The sequence below is a fragment of the Medicago truncatula genome, chromosome 1 (genome assembly GCF_003473485.1).
Source record: "Medicago truncatula cultivar Jemalong A17 chromosome 1, MtrunA17r5.0-ANR, whole genome shotgun sequence".
NCBI classification, from domain to species: Eukaryota; Viridiplantae; Streptophyta; class Magnoliopsida; order Fabales; family Fabaceae; genus Medicago; species Medicago truncatula.
In genome coordinates this window covers 42051964-42077029 of record NC_053042.1, presented here as the reverse complement: position 1 = coordinate 42077029, position 25066 = coordinate 42051964, and the positions used below count along the sequence as shown (strand labels likewise).

Sequence of the window (25066 nt, the reverse complement as noted above, 5' to 3'; positions counted from 1 at the left end):
GAAAATATTTCAAGTTTCCCTTCAAAAAAATTAGTATGTAGCTGTTTTTTTTTCCTATAAATTAAGATTATTGAACTAAACAAAAACATACCAATATGACTTCAATGAATCTTCTCTTTTTAATATAGATTTAAATGCTGAAATTTTTAATCAAGAAATTGATAATGGAGACGTCCAGCAACAAAATTCAAATGAAATGCATCATCTTCCTGATTTAAACATCAATGTAGCACAAAATATTGATTAGTATGGGAACCGTGAATAACAATAAATACATGGGAACCGTGAATAAAAAGTGAATTATCGATTATGAGAACCTTGAATAAAAAGTTTTGGAAAAAGAGAATAGACAAGGGCAAATTAGGAAGAACATGAATAATTTTACATTGATATTGCAAAACAACTTATAATTTAGGACAATTTTTTTTCCAAAACGTCATACATTGTGGGACGGTGGGAGTAGTTAATAAAATATCTCAATAATTTCCCTCAAACAAAATATCTCAATAATCATCCACCTTAATTAATTTGATTAAATGCATATTTAAAATAATTAACACCAATCATTCATATAAATTAAATTAAAAGAGATAAAAATAGAAAAATATTATTATCTCCTCTAAAGAAAAGCTTACCACATTTTACCAAATTTTACCCTCCGAAAGCATTTGAAAAGCCCAAGAAAGAAGAAAGAAAGAGACCGTCCCGTCCTTTGATAGGATCTCAACGCTGACTCTTCTTCATCATCAAACCAAATCTCCAATTATTATTATTTTCCTTTTTTTAAATCTTTTCTTTTTTTCTTTTTAAATATAGCAGCCAAAAACATCACATTTTTTTTTTCTCCCCTTTGTCTCAATCTTTGTTCAACACACTCTTTTCTCAGTTTTATACCCTGTCCCCCTCAACCTACTTGTGTTTATGTCTCAATGATTCAAGGTTCTTTTCTGCGTTTTTTTCTCAGATTCCACCATCACCAATCAAATTAAACAATAACCTTGAAATGGGTTTTTGTGTTTTTTTTATGTTGCTCTTAGATCTGTTCACAAGAGTTTAGATCAACATGTTTTTTAAGATTTTTTTTTATGTGCTTTGATCTGACCCTTTGAGTTAAAGAGTGTTTTTTTAGTTCATTTTATGTTTCTACTATTGAAAAATTCATATGGGTTGTTTTGTGTTTTTTTGAGGTTGTTGGGAATTTGATGATGATGCATGGTCAAGTGAGTAATAATGGGGTGGTTATGGTGTTTGATGGGTTTTTAGCTAATTGGGTTTCTCGTTTGTATTTGTATTTGTTGAGGGTTTTGAGGTTTAGGAATTTTGTGCAATAATAAAAATGGGTAACGGCACTTCTCGTGTTGTTGGTTGTTTAGTGCCATTCAATGGTAAAAATGGTGTTGATTTGGAGTTTTTAGAGCCATTAGATGAAGGTTTAGGACATTCTTTTTGTTATGTGAGACCAACTATGTTTGAATCTCCTGCTATTAGTCCATCGAATTCCGAGAGGTTTACAGTTGATTCAAGTACTCTTGATTCTGAAACCTTGAGTGGTTCGTTTAGGCATGATAGTATGGAGCATTCTAGTTCTTCTGGTTTACATAAGCAGGGGAAGAATTTCCCTGAAACTACGTTTAAGACAATTTCGGGGGCTTCTGTTAGTGCTAATGTTTCAACAGCAAGGACCGGTGGTGGTAACCAGAGTGCTTTGTTTGCTGGTGATTTCTTGGAACCTGCTGCATCGTTTGAGGGAACTGCTTCGTTTGCTGCGATTCCTTTGCAGCCGGTTCCTCGTGGTTCTGGACCTTTGAATGGTTTTATGTCTGGTCCTTTGGAGAGAGGTTTTGCCTCGGGTCCATTGGATAGAAGTGGCGGTTTCATGTCTGGGCCGATAGAGAAGGGGGTTATGTCAGGTCCTCTCGACGACACTGACAAATCCAACTTTTCGGCACCGCTTGCGCGTGGTCGTAGGAGGCCGCGTCTACAACATCTCATGAGAAGTGTTAGTGGACCGGTGAAGAACACATTTTCTCGAACGTTCTCTAAGCACTCCATCGGTGGAAGTTGGATGCAAAGGTTGTTCTTTCAACCGGTTACTCAATTGGCATGGCCTTCCAGAGATACAAAGTGTAGGCCGGACATCTCTAGGAATTGTGGTATTGATGTTGGACCGTATGAAGCTGAGTATAAACACACGCATAATCTGCAGTGGGCTCAGGGAAAGGCTGGTGAAGATAGGGTTCATGTAGTTCTTTCTGAAGAACAAGGGTGGTTGTTTATTGGGATATATGACGGTTTTAGTGGACCAGATGCACCTGATTTTTTGATGAGCCATCTTTATAGATTTCTAGACAAAGAATTGGAAGGTTTACTTTGGGATTATGAAGATAATCCTGTAGATTCCCTTAAACCTGAAGTCCCTGAAACTGTAAAAGCCGCCGTTGCTCCAGAATGCAGTCGGTCGGAAATGTCTGATACTCATACTAATTCTAATCAAGAATGTTTTGAAGCTTGTTCTGGTCCTGAATTAATCAAGGATCAATCATTTAACAATGAGATAGTTGAGGAAAAGGATGAAGTTAATGTAAATGTTGAACACCAGTTATCTAATTGTGGAAGTAACTTGTCTACTGTTTCTAATTCTGTTCAACATGAAAAGTTGACTGGAAAAGGTAAAAGAAGTTTAAGGCTTTATGAGCTACTTCAAATGGAATCTTGGGATGATCAATGTAATGATTCCTCAGTTCCGACGGAGTCAAAACTAGATGAGCATACAAGACCTTGCTCGTCTACTGTAAGAGAAGATGGCTCTAAACATCAGGATGAAGGCCCGTCTACATCAGGGGAAAATGGAAGCACTGGGTTTGGTTCAACCAACAAGGAGCATGAAGCTGTTTTTCCTGCTTCTGTATCAAGGCAGAATTCAAAAAAGTCATTTATCGGTGCAAAAATTAAAAAAATGTACAGGAAGCCAAAGTCCTTGTGTAAGAAACTCTTTCCTTGGAGTTATGATTGGCATAGGGAAGAAAGTAGTGTTGATGAAAAAATATTAGATGCCTCAGGACCTATTAGAAAATGCAGGTCTGGAGTAGATCATAATGCAGTTTTAACAGCAATGGCTCGAGCTCTTGAAAGAACAGAAGAGGCATACATGGAAACGGCGGAGAATAATCTGGACAAAAATCCAGAACTTGCTATAATGGGGTCATGTGTTCTAGTGATGTTGATGAAGGATCAAGATGTTTATGTCATGAATCTGGGAGATAGTCGTGTGATTCTGGCTCAAGAAAGATCAAACGATCGTCATCCTAATTCAAGCTCAGTCAAGGATGACATGAGGCATAGAAATAGATCTAGAGAGTCATTAGTACGCATGGAGCTTGATAGGATTTCAGAGGAGTCTCCAATTCACAACCATAACAATCATGTTATCAAGATGAATAAAAACCGTGAGATATCATTTTGCAAATTAAAAATGAGGGCTCTGCAGCTTTCTACAGACCACAGCACCAGTATTGAAGAGGTATGTTCCCCCTCCTTCCTGTTTATTGGTGAATCAAATAGTTTGCAATGCTTATTTGAAGATCTAAACAGTTATGGTCAAATATTCTATATCTAAAATTTCACAGCTACTTGTTTGAAGATCTGAAAATTTTTATGGTCAAATCTTCTAGTCCTGTTCTAAAATTTTATCAGACTTGAATTTTTGTATTTGGTTCTGCTTCTTGGTGCCCACACAAGTATGTTGATAATTTGTTTATTTAGAATTAGCATATTTACTATGACTATTTTATGTGCCGATCATCTTTGAACTTTCTGATCTCAAAAACTTTCTCCTATACACTGAATTGCTAAGTGCATTCACAAGTATGATCAACAAAAGTATGTCATTTTGCATTCACATTAAGAATCTAAATGCACAACAGAACGATCTGTTGGTGATTTTGCATTCACTGGCTTTAGAAAAATATATGAAATGAAGTGTGTTACTAAACAGGGAAATCATTTCTGTGTACAATTCTCTAGATAAGACTAAGTTTGTTTTGCAAGTTATTTTTCCAAAGATTTCTGCTATTTTATGGATACTCTCACATTCACCGACAAGAATCCAATTCCTGTCGAGTGTCAAATGTTTTTTAACTTGTTTAGAATACAAACCATTTACTAGAAAGTAACCTTCAGTAGTACACTAGTATCTTATAAAATGTGTAATCTAATATTTTTCAATTTCTGTTTCCTGCAGGAAGTTTCAAGAATAAGAGCAGAACACCCTGATGATAGTCAGGCCATATTGAATGATCGAGTGAAAGGACACTTAAAAGTTACCAGAGCATTTGGCGCCGGTTTCTTGAAGAGGGTCAGTTGATCATCTGACTTTGACCCATCTGAAATTCAGTTTGATGCAGTCCCTTTGTTTATAGTTTATATAAGTAGGGAATCTACTCGTGTCTATTTTTTTCCATAACATACAGAAAACTTAGGAAGAAAAGGCTTATGCATTTTAACAGTGTCTTCATTAAATTTGTCGACAAAATGGTAGGAAGTGCACCTTGAATCATACAAATCACTGGGCCTGGGTCATGTGTGTGATAGCTAAACTATATCTCATGTGGGTGTGTAGTAACTGATGAAATAGTCAATGGTGGATCCAACATAATTTTGCTATTGAGGTCTAGGCTCCATTTGGTCTGACTTATTTTTTACTTCTCTTCTTTTTAAGGAAGAAATCAGGCCAATCAGTATTTTTAAAAGTATATATTAATTAAAAAAGAGCTTATCTTTTATGTAAAAAAATTAGATATAAGAAATCTTAAAAAAGTTGTTGAGATTTGAGAGGAGCTTTTCAAAACAAGTTTTGATGATTATATAAAAAAAACCTTTAAACAACTACCGAACAAGTTTATCTTTTTTTCTAAAGCTCTTATTTTAGTTTTAATTTTAGAAAAGCTTTTAATGCCAAAATAAGTCAGGTTAAACGGACCCTATTCTAGTTCAAAGGGAAGGAGAGTCGATTAAAGCGTAGATCATTGGATTAGCGAGCGGGTTGGATTGTGTTAGTACAATTACTTTATACAAACAAGCTTCTAGGAGTGTCTTCTTTGACATGTTATTGTTGCATCACATTGCATCAGATACATTTTCTAATTGATCACTACTTGTAGTTGTAAAGGTTCATATGGCTCATGATTGTATATGATTCTTGGGTTTCGGAATAGGTATTAATTGTGGAAAGAATCTATGTATATATGTTTATGTTGTGAATTAAATGGTCTTAAGCTACCCACTAAACTTGTATTGTTTTTTTGTTGCGTAATGTGGAAACATTGAGGCCTTTTTTAACCCTAATGTTTTTGTGGTATAGCCATCTTTTAATGAAGCTCTACTCGAGGTGTTTCAAGTTAAATATATCGGCCATGCTCCTTACCTAAGTTGCACTCCTTCTATACTTCACCATCGACTTTCTTCAAGTGATCGATTCTTGGTACTCTCCTCTGATGGGCTTTACCAATATTTCAGCAATGAAGAAGTGGTTGCCCATGTCACATGGTTCATGGAAAATGTCCCAGAAGGCGATCCTGCTCAATACCTTATTGCAGAGCTTCTCTTCTGTGCTGCTAAAAAGAATGGTCAGTTTCTTCGCCTTCCTATTCCCCCCAGATATTATTTTAACAGTAAAGACTTATATATCTGAGTAAATTTTCATTTTAACTTGGCTTCCCTTTCAAGTTTTTCATAATTTTCTGTGCTTGGATGAGCAATTGACTAACATGATTTGAACGAGCTTGATTTTGTAAAAACATTCTGCTATAATTGAATTTAGAGGGAAGGGAAGTGACTTGTTTGCATATTTCTATTCTAAAATTAAGTTGAATGTAAAACTTAGTGCATATTTTTTATTTTTCAAGCCAACTCTAGTTGTTGTTTTTAGTACTTTTAGTTAAACTGAAGTTTGGAACTAAATCTTTAGTTTCAATTTTGGGAGGGGCAGAATTGATTTTTGAAGCATAAAATTTGATGCCTCCAGAATCCATTCTGACATGAAGTTGGGATTTAGAGCCTTTGTTTCCAAAATTGAGTTATATCATCAAATATATTGTCAACTCACTTTCATTTGAATGTGTATCCAAGCATAAGTCACTTTTCATTCTATTTTACTTTTAACAAAAATCAGTTTAGCAAAATAATTTTATAAAAAAATCAATTTTCACCGCTGCAAAACTAAGCATACACTAATAGAAAGACAGCTAATTTTGACACATCGCATCTAGAATCCAAACACATGCGTGCACGAGCACACACACAGTCATTCTAGTCCAAACATCTTTATTAGAATTCCATTTTTACTGCCATGTAGGGTCATTCAGTAATTCATCCCATCCAATCCCTCTACAAGAGACTTATTGTTTTTATTCTGAATTTGTCACAACATAGGGAGTTAAACATATAGTTTGTTTTCAGAAGTAAATGAATAAACTCATAGTTTATTACTTTGCCCTCTGGATGATGATGATTCTCAAAACAGAGGAAGTTGTAGTACAATATAGAGACACACAGCACTTACAATCTTGACAGAAATAGAATAAAAGATAAAGGATTCCTATCCTAGAAGTTCAAGAGTCTCGGTCTCTTCCCCCCAAGAATTAGAGAGCTTAGCCTCTCTCAATCAATATTCACTCCCCAAATAATTGCCAGCTGATTTTTCCTTCTTATTTTCTTTCTGATTTTTCCTTCTGTTTTCAAAGCCGGCCTAATAACATAACTACTGGTTGTTGGCTAATAACATAAGGAAAATATGCTAACAAGAGCCCTTAGGTAGTTACTGCTGCCTAATAATATAAGAGCAATGCTATTTATTGCTGATGATTTATACAAGGAAGAGAAGAATGCATACAGTTAGGAGATTTGACCAATCAAGTTGTGGCTGACCATACACCAGAGTAGGTAGTTACTATTTGTAACAACAAACATAGGCTGCCATTTATGATTCTTGTGTTTCTTATTAACCTTCGTAACAATAAACATTGTCCATGACATAATATCAATACTAATAAGGGTGTCTGAGACATTCTTAATATTCGTTCTCAATCATTACAACTGTGTGACAAATACCTCAATCCTAAATTAAATATTTGAGGTTTTATATCTATATCTTATATGATTTTCCCTCCAATACGCAGGAATGGACTTTCATGAACTGCTTGATATTCCTCATGGAGATCGGCGTAAATATCACGATGATGTATCTGTCATGGTCGTTTCTTTGGAGGGAAGGATTTGGAGATCATCGGGATAAAACCTTATTTTTTTTTTCCTTTCATCCTTTTAAGTGCTTCTCTGTTAATTTTTGGCTAGGTGCCCCCATATTTGCATATTGTCTTGATATTGAAACAATTTTGGGCCAGTAAATTGATTTTAGAAATCAAAATTAGTCTTTTAATTTTAATATATTTTCCTTCTAATCCACTGCAGTCCTTCCTAATTGGTTTCAAATTTACCTCATAAATAAGAAAGTTCTTAACCCTAAAATCCTTTACTGCTGCCCTTCTGTTGCCTCTGTGTTTCATCCGTAGATTCGTGATACTCAATGTTCTCCGTAGATTGGGATTTCAAACATGATTCACTCATTCTTTTTGTTTTCCTGTTGTCCCTTGAAATCCTCGTGGAAGCCTTACAACCACTTCTTGGATTAGTCTAGTTCGTTGAGATGCAATGAAGAAGAGACAGTGAGAGGAATTAGCTATATTGGAAACTTAGATCTCTTTATCCCAATCTCTTAATTATTTCCGTTCTCCTCGTTATAAGTGTGCAAGTTATTTTTTTTTACTATGACATTAATACAATTCAATCATTATTTTTTATTTTGAGTAAACTAATCAGTTGAGTCAAAAAAGTTTAATTAATCAATTACTACTAATTTACCTATTTTTATTTTTCTGTTCTTTAATTCAATGTTTTTTTTTTAAAGATACTTTTAAGTATACCTATACATAGGATGACTGCAATTTATTCTCACCATTCTCATATAAGATACTCATTTTCATGTGATATGCCCCCCTATACATATATAGTTAAATCCAATCCAACTCCTATAATCCCTATCATTACAAGATGTGACACAAACTTGTCTTTCGCGTGCAACAACGATTTCTCCTCTTCTCTCACTGTTTCGTTAACTTCACCTTTGCTTCTCCTCTCCTTCACTTCACTTCTGGTAAGTTTAAACATTTTTGATTAAAATGACAAGGAAATGATGTGTCAAATGATGTACTATGTAGACAATGTCCTGTATAATCCACATCATTAATGAGCATGCCACATCATCCTAATTCCTGAGAGGAGGGGGACCGAAGTTTTTTGTTGACTTTCAAACTAGGGGATCAAAAAGTTGGTTTTAGAAAATAGATATCAAAAGTTAACGATTTTGAAAATAGGGGAATCAAAATTGCATTTAAACCAACATTTTTTTAATTTTATTTTCAATTCGCTTGCAATTTCATAGGGAAGAAAAACTTATTTAATGCTCACTATTATGCGGCGATTCAAACATACTTTCTTTTGTGATTTTTATACCTCTCTTTAGATAATATATTTGTGAGACTTTACAAGAACAATTCTTAATAAAAATTTACTTGTTGAACTCCGTATCATCAAGAATTTTCACGAATCATATGTTTAAGACTTTAAAGATGATGTAGTAATAGATGTCATTTATTTTGTTTTGAAATTTTTTCTAACAATTCACTTTTAAAGTTTCCTTGTTAATGGTGGGTTGTGTAACTAAATTCAAGGTTTATCTTACTTTGTGTTTGATTGGGGAAGATGAAGGATATGCGAGTGGACAGATTATTTTAAATATGTAATGTCTATTCAATTTTGATTGTTTTCCAAAATTGAGGGATTTGTAATTATATAGGAGTCTAGTCTAGGAGAGAAGTAAAGTTCTAAAAAAATTTAGATGTATTAATAATATTTTTACATAAATTAGCATTTTCTCTTCATTAATATCTATCTATTTTCCTTGCGTGTCAAGCAAGAAAGGGGATTGGTATTCGATGACTTTAAGGCGAGAAAGTCACAATGACTTAGTGTAATTTTGTGTGTTTTATGAACAGTGTTGTTAAATAGCGGCGCTATAGCGCTATAATTGTTCTGCAATAAGCTATGTAGTACACAATATTGTGGATAGAGGCTATAGCGGCACTATAACACTATTCCATAGCAGAATTTGAACAAGCCACTACCTTCGGTGATCCGCAATTGATAATATTGTTTATGAGAGAGAGATGAAAGAGACATAATAAGTTGAGAGAGAGTAATACAAGAGAAGGATAAACACAAAGTCTCCATAACTTTTCCGCCGTAAAGTCACTGAATCGGGATCCCAAGAAAAGGACCTTAAGTTTCCCTTTTATCCACTCAATCAAATTCTCATCAAGTCATTCTCTTCCCTGCATTAAAATTACTCCCATCTTTCTCCCCTTCTCTCCATTCTTTCCACCAAAATAGATCCTAAGCGTTATGGCTGGCAGTATAAAATTGAAGGAAATAAGATTGAGGGGAGATGTTTTTCAATTTTGCATTGATTGAATAGAAATACATAGGTTACTTTTAACTATTTAGGTACATAAATTTAATCTCCTTGTTTCAAGTTTGAACCTATCAAACCTGATCAACTGTTATACAGTATTGCTAATGTGTATGGTCAAGTAATCAATGAACTTCTATCGTTCTTTAACATTATGTGCATTATCTTGGTATTTTTATTTAAAAGCAATTATTTTTTTAGGAAGCTATTGGATCGAGCTTGATTGGGAAAGAAGAATCTGAAACATTTGGTAGACCTTGTAAATTTATGCTGTCTGATTATAGTTATAGCTGATAGACTCTATTTTATGCTGATTTTTCTTTCTAACAGAAAATTCCAAATAATCCTATGCTACCACATTGCACTACAACTATGCAGGTGTAAAACATTTTCTTCCCTTAGCCAATTTGTGATGGTAAACCTTGTGTAGCTAAGGGGATCCTAAACCTTTGAATAAATATATTCATTGTACTTTCCGACAAAAACAATAGTTAGTTAGGACTTAATTAGGAGGTCACGTGGAGTCCAAAATTGAAGATATCCCTTCAATTGGCAAAGAGTAACCTCACTAAGCTTAACACCATATATTATCTCAAAATCTTAAGACAGATTAACCAAAAACAGTCCCTCTAGGGTGCCATTGTCTAATGTTTCTAGCTTCAGCAGAATCAAATGAGAAACTCTTTCACCATTTTGCTGCCAACTCCCCTCAAAAGTCTAATCACTATCATTACAAACTTCTAATCTCTGTATGAATGCCTCAGAGAGAATTTGTGCAATAGTAAAACTCAATTTGAAAATAATAACCAGCAACTAGGGTTGATAAAACAGACCAAACAGCCTCGCCACCAATCGGCCTAAAATGGGACGGGGCGAGTTGAATTAGGAAAGTGCATTGAATGTCTCAGCTCACTATGGTTGGTCCGCTAATAGCAAAATGCAAAGAAAAACACATGTAAAATCTGTGGATTGTTAGTCAGGTTCACCCAAATAAAGAATAGTCTAATTTTTTTCAAAAAGCTTACATGATAATTGATAGAAAACTCTTTATAATTGGATCTTTCGCATGCTACGTTCATTTCCAAAACAAAATGTAAGCTTCTCTAATCTCTTCTTTCCTATTATTTATAACCTATGATCTCTCTTTGTATCCAACTTTATAATTAGCTAGTGCAACTAATTATCTAAGGAAGTTACCTAACATGAAGGTAACCAAGTTCATTTTCTTAGATGACAATTATTTACTTATTCAAAGCTCTTGATGTTGGTTTGTAAAGAAGTTAATTATGATTATTGTATCGTGTTTCTCAATGCTTTCTTTTCCAAGGTTGCTACTAAATTGAGTGTGATTTGGTGGTGTGGAACAGGAAGAGCTAGTTTATATTTCAAAATCTTATTTATATTTGTAAATCAACATTAGACATTAGACAGAATGCTATAATTGTAAATCAACATTAAGATAATCTTTTGTTAGTAAAATTAAATTTTGATATTTTAGAGATATATTTCAAAATCTTATTTATATTTTTATCAGTTAAATTATTCACTTTTTAAAAGAAAAATATTCCTTTTATTAGATTATCCGTTTTTCTACTTTGTTTCTTTGTTTTGTTTTACAAGTGCACTAGTTAAATTTGTCAAAGGAAATGTACGGGTGTTAAGGAGTTATAGAGAGTAGTTAATGATTATATGTTGCATATATACTAACAATATAATGATTATATTGTTAGTACTCCATCCGTTTTTTAATATAAGCAAATTTTGAATTTTAGGTTCATTCAATCAATGATGTATGTGGTTTATAATATTAACCATATACATCATTGATTGAATGAATCTGAAAGTCAAAATTTGCTTATATTAAAAAACGGAGGGAGTACATATGTTTATTGTAGTTGGACCCATGTTTATTGTGGAAATATTAACATAAAATAAGGTGAACTTTTTGAGTTTTATGAATACTTTTACTCAATTGAAGTAATTTCTTCTTCTTTTTTTAAGGAGAAACTGAAGCAATCTATATCTATATCTAACCTATAATTTTAAACAAAATCAAATTAATTTTAATCAAAATTTCATAAAAACTACCTTTCGAAATTTATACTCGCCCTATAATTTTAAACAAAATCAAATTAATTTTAATCAAAATTTCATATAAACTACCGTTCGTGATTTATACTCGTTAACGCAATAAGAAAAGTGAACAAATTAGCACCGAGTTCCCGTCTAAACGCTAGTTATATATAAAGAAAATATATGATTTTGACATATCTTTTTAACTTCCAATTATACACGTAAACAAATTTGTCCATAAAAATGCTATATTGTTGGTGTTATTAAAAAAAAAAAAGATTTTATATTATATTTGCTATATTATTTGTGTCATTGAAAAAGATAACATAGTTTGTTACAATATAAAATATTTATACGTGTAGTTTTAATTAAAATCAAAATAATTTTGTTCAAAATCAAAATTGCTTAAAAATCACCGTTCGTAATTTATCTACATTAGTACCTATAATAATCTACTATATATTAAGGGAATACGTGATTTTAGGTTTGTTTTTTTTACTTGCAATTATACCCTTAAACAAATTTGATCATAAGAATAAGAATACTATTTTATTGTTGTAATTCAAAAAGATAAGAATTTATATTATTATTTTGGTATATTGTTGATATCATTGAAAAAGATAAGTAAATTATTTTCTTGCTGCACAAGTAACAACTTATTCATCGTGCAACTTTTGGATCCGATTGAACTTTTTTCCCCTTAGGAAGTTTCTATTGTTTTTTCAGTTATATCCTGATGAAATCACACATAGACTTCTATTCAAAGCTATTACTCAATACTTAGGGTTGTTTGAATTGACTTATTAAAACAATTTATGCCTTTTCTCGTAAATTTTTTAGCTTATCTTCATAAGTTATCCAAAATAGCTTAAGAAAAATAACTTATGAAAACAATTTATAACATACAATAACAATTTATTTATCTTTTGCTATAGAAATAGCTTATGTAAGCTTACTTGTGCTATAAACTGCAAATAAGTTGTTTATCCAAACATGATCTAATTCTGTTTCGTTACTTGTGATGCAAACAATATGGTAATACTTAGCTTGTAGTGTCCGGTGAATGTGAAGTTGCTTTTGCCCCTTAGGGTTTCATGGATTTAAAACTCTCTGTATAATTGTTTAGCGAGTTGCTTTTGCCTCTTTGTAATTTAAATTTAAATTTGATTATGTACTTTTCAATTCGCCTTATGCCTTAGTTAGACGGTTTGTGCATGTTTATTAAATTTTTATGGTGGTGGATTGCAGCGACATTCAGGTCCAGGGAGGATCATCAAAAACAGATTCAGCTTGAGGAAGCCTGTAAATCCGGGCTTGCCCCTGCTGAGTTTGATGAAGATGGAAAGGAAATCAATCCCCATATTCCTCGGTTTATTTCATCTCCACCTTGGTATTTTATCAGTTTTTTAGAATCACATTCACATAGAATTGTCACATTTGACATAAAAACTACTTACCGACATATTCTTCTGTTTTTGCCTTTCAATGTAGAGTTTGAAACATCAAAGGAAACGGATATCTCATCCCAATAATACCTCATCAAGGAGCTCTAGAGTTACTAAAACTTTTCAGGCCAGCAAGTATAGGAAAGGTGCATGTGAGAAGTAAGTTATCTCTTTCACTGTTACAAAATGCATGTGTGTTGTGCCTCAAAATGTGATGGACGCTTCTTGTCTATCAACTTAATAAGAAATTGAGACTTAGTATTTGGTAACATCTGTCTCGGACTGTGTTTATGCCTGTCTCAATAGTTGTCGAACTCTCTTTTGAGTTTATGAAAATTGTGCACTCGCCTTGTTTGTAAACACTGTCAAACTAATACAAGTGAACATGCACAAAGTCTTTTAACTAAATTCTTCTAGTTAGTTTACAAGCTTGGATTAATACATGGTTTTTGCATCAAAATGACCTTTTCGCTGTTTTTGTTGGATATTTGAATTGAGTTGCATCTACTTTGCACTGCTCATTAGGTTTATAAGTAATAGAGCTAGTTAATTTTTAAATTATGTTCATTGCCAAGATAAAAAAAGGCAGAATATAATAAATTCTTTTCAACTTGAGTTGTCTAGGATTCCATGTCTCTACCTATACTATCAAGTTTGATAACCTTGTTTGTCTCTACCTATAACAATTTTAAATTCTGTTCATGGCCAAATTAATAAATTCTCTCTTACAAGTTTAGGTTAGTTCTTTAATATTAATCTTGTTTTTATAGCTGTGGAGCTATGACACATGTTGCCAAGGAATGCATGGAAAGAGCAAGAAAGGTAGACAAGAGCATTGCTGCTGATGAAAAAAAAGAAACTTTTGAAACTGCTGAGCGTGACTATGAGAGAAAACGGGACAGGTGGGAGGGTTTTGATGTATCAACATACGCCCGAGTCGTTAAGGTGTATGAAGCCAGAGACCATGCTCGAATGAAGTACTTGAAGGAACAGAAGCTGAAGAAATTGGAGAAGGGGGACCAAAATGACGAGGGTGCTGCAATTGATGAGTCTGAAGATGATTTAAGGTTAGACGAGGCAAAGGTTGATGAAATGAAACAAATGGACTTCGCAAAGGTTGAGAAGCGTGTGCGTACAACAGGTGGTGGGAGTAGAGGAACTGTGAGGTAATTTTTATGATGCTGTCATTGTAAAAGTGCATAGCAGAGTTGATTGGTAATTATCACTTCTATTATTTTTCTTACGTGGATTGTAACTGAAATATCTTAATCTTCAGGAACCTACGTATCCGAGAGGATACTGCAAAATATCTTCTCAATCTCGATGTCAATTCTGCACATTATGACCCCAAGACTAGGTCCATGCGTGAAGATCCTCTTCCAGAGTCAGATCCAAATGAAAAGTTTTACTTGGTAACTTAGTCTTAAGGATTATTTTTTTTAAGGAACTTGATGGTTTGATTTGTTATTGCTTGTTGCATGCTTATCTTGTATTTGGGTTAAAATCTGTTTGTGTTCTGTAGGGTGATAACCATTATAGAAATAGTGGTCAAGCTTTGGAAGTCAAGGAATTAAACAACAATGCTCGGGAAGCATTTGACAAGGGACAAGATGTTCACATGCTAGCAGGTCCTTCCCAAGTTGAATTGCTCCATAAGAATTTCAAGGTCATGAAGGAGAAATCGATGTCTCAATGGAAGAAAACTATCATAGAGAAGTATAACTATGTAGCTCTGAAGGACCCACTTCCAAGAGAACTTCTGCTGGGTCAGAGTGAGAGGCAAATTCTGTATGATCGCGCTGGTAGAATTATTAAGGGAGAGGTAAGACATGCATTCTATATATTTATTGCCTCATAATTTCAAGTTGCATATCAGTCTTACACTAAATGCCTTCTTTGTGATATCACTGGTTTTAGACATGATCTGTTAATTTCCCTAGGGATTCATTATTGGTTTTTGTTCAACTCTTAAGCATTATGCTTTTAGCCTTTGCTGTTCTATAGGATGATAATAACTGTTATATATATATTTGTTGCTTCTAACAGGAAGCTTTATTCCCCAGAAGCAAGGATGAAGAAGATATTTAGGGCTCATGGTGGTAGGAAACCACCTCCCCAACGAGTAGTTTTCATTTTTCTACAAATACCATCTTCCTAGAATACATATGTTAATCAGTCTTCACCGTCTACCTCACATGCAAAATAAAATGCCAGATTCACTCCATGCTTCCTCTTAGGACATGTTTGGTGTCTAAGATATGATCGAGAGGGGTAAGATATAAAGCAGGATTTGATATGATATAGACAAGATAACAATTATCCTATTATGCCTTTGACACGCACATGATATCAAATATGACAACGTTATATGATACATGATCAATTGAAATCATGATTAATATGCCATCTCGGATAATTATTTATCGCATAATGGTATTACAAAATTGACTGTTGAATTGAAAGGTATTATAACATAGATCATATCTATAAAATTTGATGTTAATCGGAAAAATTCATAAGATGTTAATTTTGGTGTATCTCATTAACATATCAAATGACATTATTTATATTATAATATCTTTCAATTGAACCATCTATTTTGTAATACACTAAGGTGTCAAAGTTTAAATGACACTAAATCATATCTGTTGATTTCAATTAAATTAGAGGCTCAAAATTATTCCATTAAATTGTCACGTGACCATATGCTACGCTTTCCGTGTTCTTCCCTTGTGTGTTTTCTTTCTGTTTGACATGCTTCTCTTCGTCTCAAGCGACAAAATTATCCTTGTGAAACAATTATATTTTTCAGACTAATTTGTAATATTTTAAATTTCTAAATTAATAAAAAATGTATTTCAATAATTTTATATAACTTTTTATGAACATCAACTATTCATCTGTTGTGGAAGTCTAATAGTTTTTGCTAAATAAACTATCAATTTAGTCTCCAAATTATCTCCCTATCTCCAATTTAGTCCATAATCTATCTATACAAAAAATAATTAGTCCCTAGAGTGAATGATATCAGTTAATTTAAACCCTAAAATATATGAAAAATTCAGTAATTTAGTATATAACAACTTAATTTCAAAAACTAAATTGACGAATTTTATATGTTTAGGGACTACTTATTATATTTACACCGTTTAGAGACTAAATTGTAAATAATGTGATAGTCTAGTAATACTTAGTTTAAGTAATTAAATATTAGTATTAATTACAATCTTTTTTTTTAAATCGGATGTTCTATGTGTGCAGCTGCGAAGACTAATTCCAAGTATTGATTACGATTCATTCGACCAACATTAAAAATTAAAAAAAAGAAGTAAGAAGGGGATAGATCTGCTTAATAGTACTGTGCATGATGGAATATAAAAGTTTAGATCTGCTTAATTATCATCACCTTACAATACATCTCTCACCAAACCTCTTTTCATTGGACTGTCAATGTTCACATTTTCCCAGCAACCAGCAAACAAACTAATGTGTATGTTGATTTCTATTCCAATAATTTCACACGTATAGTTATCTTTCAAATAAAGACTTTTTAGGCAATTGCTTTGAATTTAAGTTGAAGAACTTGATACTAATACTTACCATCATATTTGGTTCATCTACTCTGTCAATAACAACCATTGCCTTATGCCATATATAAATAAAATCTTATTGCAACATTTCTCACCATCCAACTCAACTTTCTTCTCTTTTTTCTGTTTCCATTCATTATTGATCTAACGCATTAAATAATAATAACCATTTTTTTGAAACAAAATAATAATAATAATCATGTCACCAACAAATTGGACAATTTTGGTCATTTTGTGCTGTGCCATCTCATTTACCATCGCTTCTGATCCTGATACACTTCAAGACCTTTGTGTAGCTCTTCCATCTTCAGGTAATGTATAATGTTTCATGTATACACTATTATCATTTTTTTGAGCAGCAAAACATTATGCGACTATCGTTTTTTTGGTATCTCTAACTAAGAGATGCCAAAATTTTTTGTTGAAACTTCAATGCGTAGATTCTGCTAAAATTGCGGAGGTTCATTGTTATATCGTTTTCACATTGAGTTTCTAGTACTCTCATTTACTAATTTGATTCCCTTATGTACTCTTCAAGGTCTGTTTGGATTGGTTTTTTGAATATGTTAGTTTTTATGTTAGTATTTTCTCTTTCGCTAAGATTTGAACTCCGGTTCTTTAACTCCTTCAATTCCCTTAGCTCAACCGAGTTGAACTACACACTATACAAGCAATTTTCAGCTTATTACTATAAACTCTCCCGTGTGATTATGAAAACAAGCTATAACTTATTGTAATATTTTGACTTATTGTATGCTATAAACACTTAATTGAACTGTTTATGCATTTGTAACTTATTTTAATAGAAGTAGCAGAGTTATGTCTATGAAAGCTCAACATATATGGTATGTATTATGTAGGTGTTAAGGTGAATGGATTTGCTTGCAAGGAAGAGTCAAATGTAACAGCAGTTGATTTCTTCTTTGATGGTTTAGCAAACCCTAAAGTTGTCAACAACACAGTAGGATCTTTGGTTACTGCAGCAAATGTTGACAAAATTCCAGGACTCAACACATTAGGGGTGTCTTTATCAAGAATAGACTACAAACCTAAAGGTCTTAACCCACCACACACACACCCTCGTGCCACTGAGGTTGTTTTTGTGTTGGAAGGTGAATTAGATGTAGGTTTTATCACCACATCAAACAAACTCATTTCTAAGTCCATAAAAAAAGGTGAAATCTTTGTGTTCCCAAAAGGATTGGTGCATTATCAGAAGAATAATGGGGATAAAGCTGCTTCTGTGATTTCTGCTTTTAATAGTCAACTTCCTGGTACTTTGTCAATTGTTTCATCTCTGTTTGACTCTACACCAACTGTTCCTGATGATGTTCTTGCTCAGGCCTTTCAGATTGATGCTAAACAGGTTGATGAAATAAAGACAAAGGTTGCTCCTAAGAAGACTTAATTTATAATGTTCAAGAGGGGAAAAAAGTTCAGTGTTTTGACTGTTTTCAATCATTTTTACTTTCTATTTTTGAAAATAATTCTTGAAGGGTTATGATGATTATTGTATTTGTACCATTTATTATGGTGTTACATATAGTAAGTACGTGTTGAACTGTTGATGATATTAATAATAATAATGCAAATTCTATGAAGTAGCTAGAATGTGTCACATTTTATGTGGGATATATTGTTTCTTTCTTCTGTCTGTGGTTAGATGCTTTTGTGGGCATTGAACAAGGATTGTACTTGTAGCTTTATAACCTCACTTTCTCTTTCATGATAGTTAGATGTTAAATCAATATGGTGAGATGCATACATCTTAAAATATATCAGATAAAAAAGGAATGAGATAAAAAAAAAAAAAAAAAAAAAGGGATTTTGAAAAAACTATATGAATAAGATCAATTTCAATATTTTTATCCAATTTTTTTAAAATAAATTTAGGTATAACTGAATATTTTTGGGGTGTTGCTAGAAAGAAAGAAAAAAGTAATACTACAAGGTGATTGCATATTAGACGTAAGTGTCAGTCAATTTATGCAGAATTTGTTTTAGGACCATATATGGTATTACTTTTCAATCTTACAAGGTGATTGCATATTACAATCATACTTTCTGGAACCTGATCCAATCCCATACCTGGTGGTAAAGCTCTATTGATGTTCACGTGCTAAATAATTCAAGTGATATTCATCTGACCGACTCAATTACATTAACCTTGTGTAAAAGGTGATTGCATATCCATAAAAATCTCTGAGGATGAATATGAGGGTTGAAAAAGAAAAAAAAAAGTTTACACTGTTATATCATCGTGTTGAAGGGTGGGTGAGAAAGGTTATCTGCTCCTAAACTACAAACCAAACAATATGCCGGATATCCCAGAATCACTTGGTTGAAAATATACCCTTCAACCTTAATCGCTTGATACTCTATCACACCGAAAATAAACCAAACTATATTCACTTTAGAAACCTTTCGCTTTGTGGAAGATGGTATCTTTAGGAAAGGGGTTATGTGAATTCAGTTTCTCTTCTCTGGAGGATTTACGCAGTGTTTGGATGGTGGATGCATGGAGTGCGAAGCCGGGTATCCTTCGTTTGTCTTAATGGTCTCCTAACTCAACATTATTTTCTGAAGGGTCCTAACTTTAACATCAACACTCAAAAACAAACTCATATCTAAGTTCGGATCAAGATGCATGATCTGCCACAAGAATATTGGAGACACAAACTCTCTTTGACATTACAAAACCACTCAAGTGATTTTTTATGTTTGTTAAAAATATCACCTTTTTCTATTAAAAAAAAAAAACAAAAAAAATCAACCAATTTATTTGACCTACCATCCTTTTGAATCTTACACGAGTAAAAAGAAAGGTGAAATAGTTCTAGCCATTTTTCATTATTGAAGAGGCCAGCATCATCCTCCCAGCACACACAAAAATTAGTTCTGTTCAGCTGAGTGATCAACACTAGTTTCTTGAAAAGAAATTACATAAAAAACAAGATTTCCTCATTTCATTTGTCCCAAATGAAATTAATTTATCTATTAGGAATGAACTACCGAGACATCGTGAGAGCCTGTATAAAAACCTTTAGAGCAAACCGCTTACAAAAAATTACAAATTCCAGCAAAAAAGAGTACTAAACATGTTAGTTATTTAACTGAGCTGACCTACTGGAAGATCTTTGATTCCTTCAACTAAAAATGGAATTGGCTTCTTCGGGGCAGGCAGCCGTCCAATACTATCAACTCTATCCTTTTGCTTTGGAGGAGGTCTAGCTGCTTTAGGCAACAATCTTCCTTTCTTCTCAAACCACTCGGGCTTTAACAGTGCCCGAAAGCCTAACTTATTGTAATAGACCTTTCTGACGGACCCACCAGCCGCTTCAACTGCTTCCTTGGCCCTGACAGTGACCCTTGTTACCTGTAAACTCAATATGTTATAACACCCCTCTTATATGCCTATAAAGTTTATGACTGTATAAAACCTACACCTTAAGTGTTTAGAATTGAAAAAAGTACTAATTTTACATTTATTTATCTCATTGATAAACAGAAGTATAACATGTAATCATAATCTCATACTATATGAGTTTAATTCTTTATTTGAAATACAAAACGGAAAATACCTAAGTTTGAGAAAATTAGAGAGTAAACTTTGAAAATATAAGAGCTATTCCATCTCTTCATAGCAAAATCGAAATTACAAAACCGCAAGCCAACATTTTGTTCTTTATCCTTAGACACTATAGAAACTTCATATACCATTCATGTTGCCAAAGTTAAAACATGGCTGCCCACACTTTTGATGGTTTATGCTTTCCAAAAGAGAAAGGAGAGTGCAGGCTCTCAAGCCAGTGTTTAAATAATGATAAATAAATTATTTAACAATGCAAGAATGGTGATTAGTTATGAGCTTAGGATCAATGGTTAAATTCATCGTATTAGATAAAGATAAGTTCAAAAAAGTTAGAAAGTATTTCTAAAGTTAAGATTTAAGGATCAAAAGGCATTATCGTGGTCCTCAAAAACACTTATTTACTTAGCCTTCAAATCAAAGTATACATACCTCAAGATGAATTGGCCATTGGATCTTCTCAGAACCACGCCCCATCAATCGTACTCCATCTTTAATTTGCTTCCCAAGTACCCCTGCATCCTGTGTATGGTAAGAATAATAAACAAAAGAATGAGAGGGAGCACATGAAGCAAACAAATTCATTTTAAGTGAGGAAGTGGTCACAAAAACCTTGAGTGTTTTCATTGTGATCAATTCAGAAGAATCTATCTTGCCTGCATTGATAAACGTTGCAATTTTTCCCAAACCTATTGGCTGCAAAAGAAGAAATAAAACAAAATTTTGAATATAGCAATACACATGAATAATATATTGAGGAAAAAAGGGGAAGGATAACAAACAGGGAAGGTCGAAAAATATGAGCTCAAACCATGGCTAGGGGATTATGACTACTCTACTCCACATAAACATATCTAGACATTAAAATAATAATTATTAAGGAATTAAATTATGCACACAATTATTTAATACAACTTGAATAGGCCCCTGGAATACTTAACGCTCATAAATCTGAAGGCTCAAATAGATCAGCCAAAGCGAAGTACACAATTGGCATTATGTCATTCTATATCAAAAATCACACACAGTTAAATACATTAGGTAAATATCCGTCAAATGTCAATACAATAAAGTATAAACTTTGACATACATTTGTTGTCGGCATTCACATTACTTTTTAGTGCATATCATACTTGGCGATTGATATGTGGAAATAAGAGGTTTATCAATCAAAACCAACACAGTCAAGCCACTCGGCCACATATGTTTACAGAAGATTTCAGAGTCCTTGAAAGAAAAATCTTATCTTGCATATGATGTCTTGTAATAATAAAATTAAAACCTAATATTTGCATTAAGCATAGCACTTTAGCTTCACAAGGACTCTGAAATCATTAATCAAAAACAAAAAAGATATATAAACAGGAAAAAGTATACCTGAAAAGTGAGGCTAAATGGGTTCTTGAAACCACGTTTAGGCATCCTACGACGAAGAGGGGTTTGGCCTCCTTCGAACCCCAACTTTGAACCTTTCCTGGCTCTCTGGCCTTTGTGACCCCTCCCAGCAGTCTTTCCCTTTCCAGATCCAATACCACGACCTTTCCTTGTCTTCTGTTTTCGGGGAACATTATCTCTCAGATCATTCAAGGCCAGAAGACTGTAAGCTCTAAAACCTTGAAAATCTGGGTGAGCATTGGGATTAAATGTGGCACGAACGTTGAGAGAGTGAGGGAGCTGCAAGGGATGAAATTGGATAGACGGGTATCCGAAAACAGATTTGTTGTGAGTCGAACTTCTGATGATTGAAGCCGAGAGAACAGAAAGCCTTCTCCTTAGCATCTTTCTTCAACGCTAATCTTTCACTAACAAACAGGAAGTGTTACTTCCAAATGGTAATAACTTCAAACCTTAAAACCAACAAAAATAGAACCGTAAACAAAAATGCTAAAAGAATCAGATAACACGCATCAGACATCAGTTTATTACAATTACAATTCCAAATAAAAAATAAATCATGTAGAATTTGAATCCAAGTTTCCAATCAACAAAAACAAGTGAGGTCTGTAAACAACACTTAAATGCCAAAATGTACAACCAACAATAAAATCAATAACCATAACACGAAAAATCAGCTGCAAAGTTAAACCCGCAGACAACAGGTACGCATCAAAGAATGGCATTGTTCAATGTGATATCTTATCTGTCACAAACAGGGACAGACCTGGACAGACAATACCAATGGGGCTATTTTTTTTGTCAAAATACTATTTGTTCTTTTTTTGAGGGGAAAGAAAATACTCTATTATCCATTTACTGAAAATGAAATCACTACTATAAAAAAAAGTTCTTCATTCGGATTCATTATACAATAAACAATATATTAGATTACTACTAATACAACATAAGGAAATTTCAAACAATTTCAATCTTAACCAAAAAAAATTCAAGCAATGTATTAGATTACCTGTTAAAAACTAAAATCAATTTCAATTTAGTAACCAAAACCTAATTCAAACAATTTCAACAGTATAGTAACCAAAACCTAAAACCACATATCAATTTCAATTTAATGTATCAAAACTTAATATCTCAATAAATTCTATACAATTCAATCTCAATTTCAATGTTTCATAAAACCACTAACCTAAAATTGTCAGGAAAAAGGAGAAGATGGGTCAATGAGAGAAGAGGAAAACAGAGCTGTTGCGGGGTGCTGGGCTGAGAGAGGAGAGATGACGGTTGGTGATAGTGGTTGACAGGTTGTGCTGCGCGTACGTGTTGGGAAAGAAGAAGGAAAGAAAGTGTGTCTGATGAACTAGACTGGATGGACAGATAAAAAATAAAATAAAAAGCTTGGGCTGGTATGGCTATTGCAAAATAAAGAGGTTCATAACCAGAAGCACGGATTTCTGAATCACACATTACAAAGACATGGGATTTCATTTAAGCATCAAATAAAACCCTGAAAATGCATTTCTCTAAATTCACATGATGACAACATACTTGATTTATAGACATATTACAACATGCAAGAGAGCAACCAACATACCTGATGTCAATTTTTCTTCATATCTAGTAAATTCGTATATATAAATTAAATTAATAAGCTAGATTTAGTTATCAAAACCTAAGCAATGGAAATGACATAGCATTAATCTTGTGACTCAAAGTCTGAAATAGACAAAAAAAAAAAAAAAAAAGAACTACACAACACAAAACTTGCATTCAGGTTCATTAGTGACATTACAACACTAATAGAATAACGTACAAAATGGAATATATAAATTAAATTGATCTCTGGATTAATTTAAAATAAAAAAAAAAATGAAAATGGAATATGCTAATACAAACTTAAAAATGATTGAAAAAGAACCCCCAAATTCCTTTAGACTAAAACCCTAACAATAGTGTACTAACCAATTAATTTCGAAGAGTTGGTGGAACTGATGCGGATTCTGACGCGGAACTTATGTGAATATGGAATGGCGTGATGGATACCGGTGGCGCAGCTAGGTGGAAGAATGTTGAGGTGGAGGAGAGTGTTAGACGGCACGGTGGAGAAGAGGAGAATATGCTCCGCGGGGGTCAGGGAGGTTGCTGGTCGCGACAGTGAGAGAGATGAGAATGAAGAGGGAGAGTGTGATGTAACCATTTCTAAACCCTCATTTTAATTTCACAAATGTTTTTTTTTTGTAAGGAATTTCACAAATGTTATTTACCACAATTTTTCACACAAAATGTTATGTTAACTCTATTTTGACGTAAATCAACTACTCAACTTACATGTAAGTCTACCTGATTACAATGTTTAAACTCGGACAAAAATGTTTAATTTAATAATTTTGATATTATCGATTGAGTTAGGAGATACAAACAAACACTCAAATATATAATTATCTTTAAATAGTTGATTTTTTTCTTTCACACAACACTGTTTATTTAAAATAAATAAATTAGGTGAATTGAATTTTAAAACTTATCAAAGTAACAGCAAACTATAAAAACTTAAAGAATGCTTACAAAATTACTTAATGGTAGACCATCTAGCGATAAGTGAATGAATATTTATTGGCAATAATGGTGATATTTTTTTTTTTATGTAAATATTTATTGGAAACAATGCTAATATTTTTTATTTTCATAGTTAACGTAATTTTTTTTTAGGGAACATAATTTAAATTTGTTGTTTTTTTATGTAAATAAATAAATGAACAACGTTTATGTAATCAGCCTTAAATAAATGTATGTTATCATTAATCATCTACTATATGAATTAATCATTCATTTGAATTGTGTTAGACACAATATGGGATGAACAATAAAATGGAATGTCTCATATCTGCGTCCCATAATGTGTTTGAATAATATTATTGAAAAAAAATAAATAAGATGATAGATCCAATGAAAAGTTAGATTTTAAAACTGGCGCCGGTATTCACACTATAATATTGTGATGTTGTCAATGACCTTGAGGAAAATGTTTGCTTTATTGAAAGATGTTCTTTGGAACTCATTTTTAGTCTTTGTTTATCAATGTGGTTGAATTTTAATCTTCAAACCAATAACTGTTTAGCTAAAATTGACCTATTTTATTTAGAATCATGACTAACTTATTATAGATCGATAAAATTCAACTTGTTTTCTTAGGGTCCTCTTTTGATCTAAGCAACTTTTGAATAATTTGCAAATGTACCTCACTATGGTTCATCATCATCATCTTAGATTCTTATTTGCTGGTTTTTTTTATATGGAAGAGCGTAAAACAGAGATTGATGTAAAGTGGTACACTTTTGATGATTTTTTCACGAGTATCACCTGTCTCTTAGATTGTGAAAGTCACATGTTC

At 32.9% G+C, this 25066-nt stretch overlaps 4 protein-coding genes across 9 annotated transcripts; 3 read left to right on the top strand and 1 right to left on the bottom strand.

The window, feature by feature from the left end:
- Positions 1-675: 675 nt before the first annotated feature.
- LOC25484724 (protein phosphatase 2C 32) lies at positions 676-7459 on the top strand. The gene is made up of 4 exons (XM_013613667.3): positions 676-3520; positions 4241-4354; positions 5360-5624; positions 7176-7459. Exons 1-4 carry the CDS (start codon positions 1337-1339, stop codon positions 7289-7291), a joined length of 2679 nt encoding a protein of 892 aa, XP_013469121.1. The 5' UTR covers positions 676-1336; the 3' UTR covers positions 7292-7459.
- A 2057-nt stretch (positions 7460-9516) lies between these two features.
- LOC25484722 (pre-mRNA-splicing factor SLU7-A) lies at positions 9517-15189 on the top strand. Its single transcript, XM_024775067.1, has 7 exons — positions 9517-9526; positions 12905-13086; positions 13148-13260; positions 13872-14267; positions 14378-14513; positions 14624-14923; positions 15148-15189. Exons 1-7 carry the CDS (start codon positions 9517-9519, stop codon positions 15187-15189), a joined length of 1179 nt encoding a protein of 392 aa, XP_024630835.1.
- Positions 15190-16665: 1476 nt separating this feature from the next.
- LOC25484721 (germin-like protein subfamily 2 member 4) lies at positions 16666-18292 on the top strand. Its single transcript, XM_013613663.3, has 2 exons — positions 16666-17002; positions 17552-18292. Exons 1-2 carry the CDS (start codon positions 16891-16893, stop codon positions 18097-18099), a joined length of 660 nt encoding a protein of 219 aa, XP_013469117.1. The 5' UTR covers positions 16666-16890; the 3' UTR covers positions 18100-18292.
- Positions 18293-19505: 1213 nt separating this feature from the next.
- Positions 19506-23878, bottom strand: LOC25484720 (50S ribosomal protein L15). Of its 6 annotated transcripts, none has more exons than XM_039829751.1 (6): positions 23638-23878; positions 22865-22985; positions 21658-22127; positions 20893-20976; positions 20713-20802; positions 19506-20067 (listed from the first exon to the last, which is right to left on the bottom strand). In XM_039829751.1, the coding sequence occupies exons 3-6, from the start codon at positions 22057-22059 to the stop codon at positions 19801-19803; spliced, it is 843 nt and encodes a 280-aa protein (XP_039685685.1). In that variant the 5' UTR covers positions 22060-22127; positions 22865-22985; positions 23638-23878; the 3' UTR covers positions 19506-19800. The 6 variants fall into 6 exon arrangements, with proteins under 6 accessions (XP_039685685.1, XP_039685689.1, XP_024638911.1 ...); XM_039829755.1 differs by having other exon boundaries at positions 21658-22082; XM_024783143.2 differs by lacking the exon at positions 22865-22985.
- Between the last annotated feature and the right edge of the window lie 1188 nt (positions 23879-25066).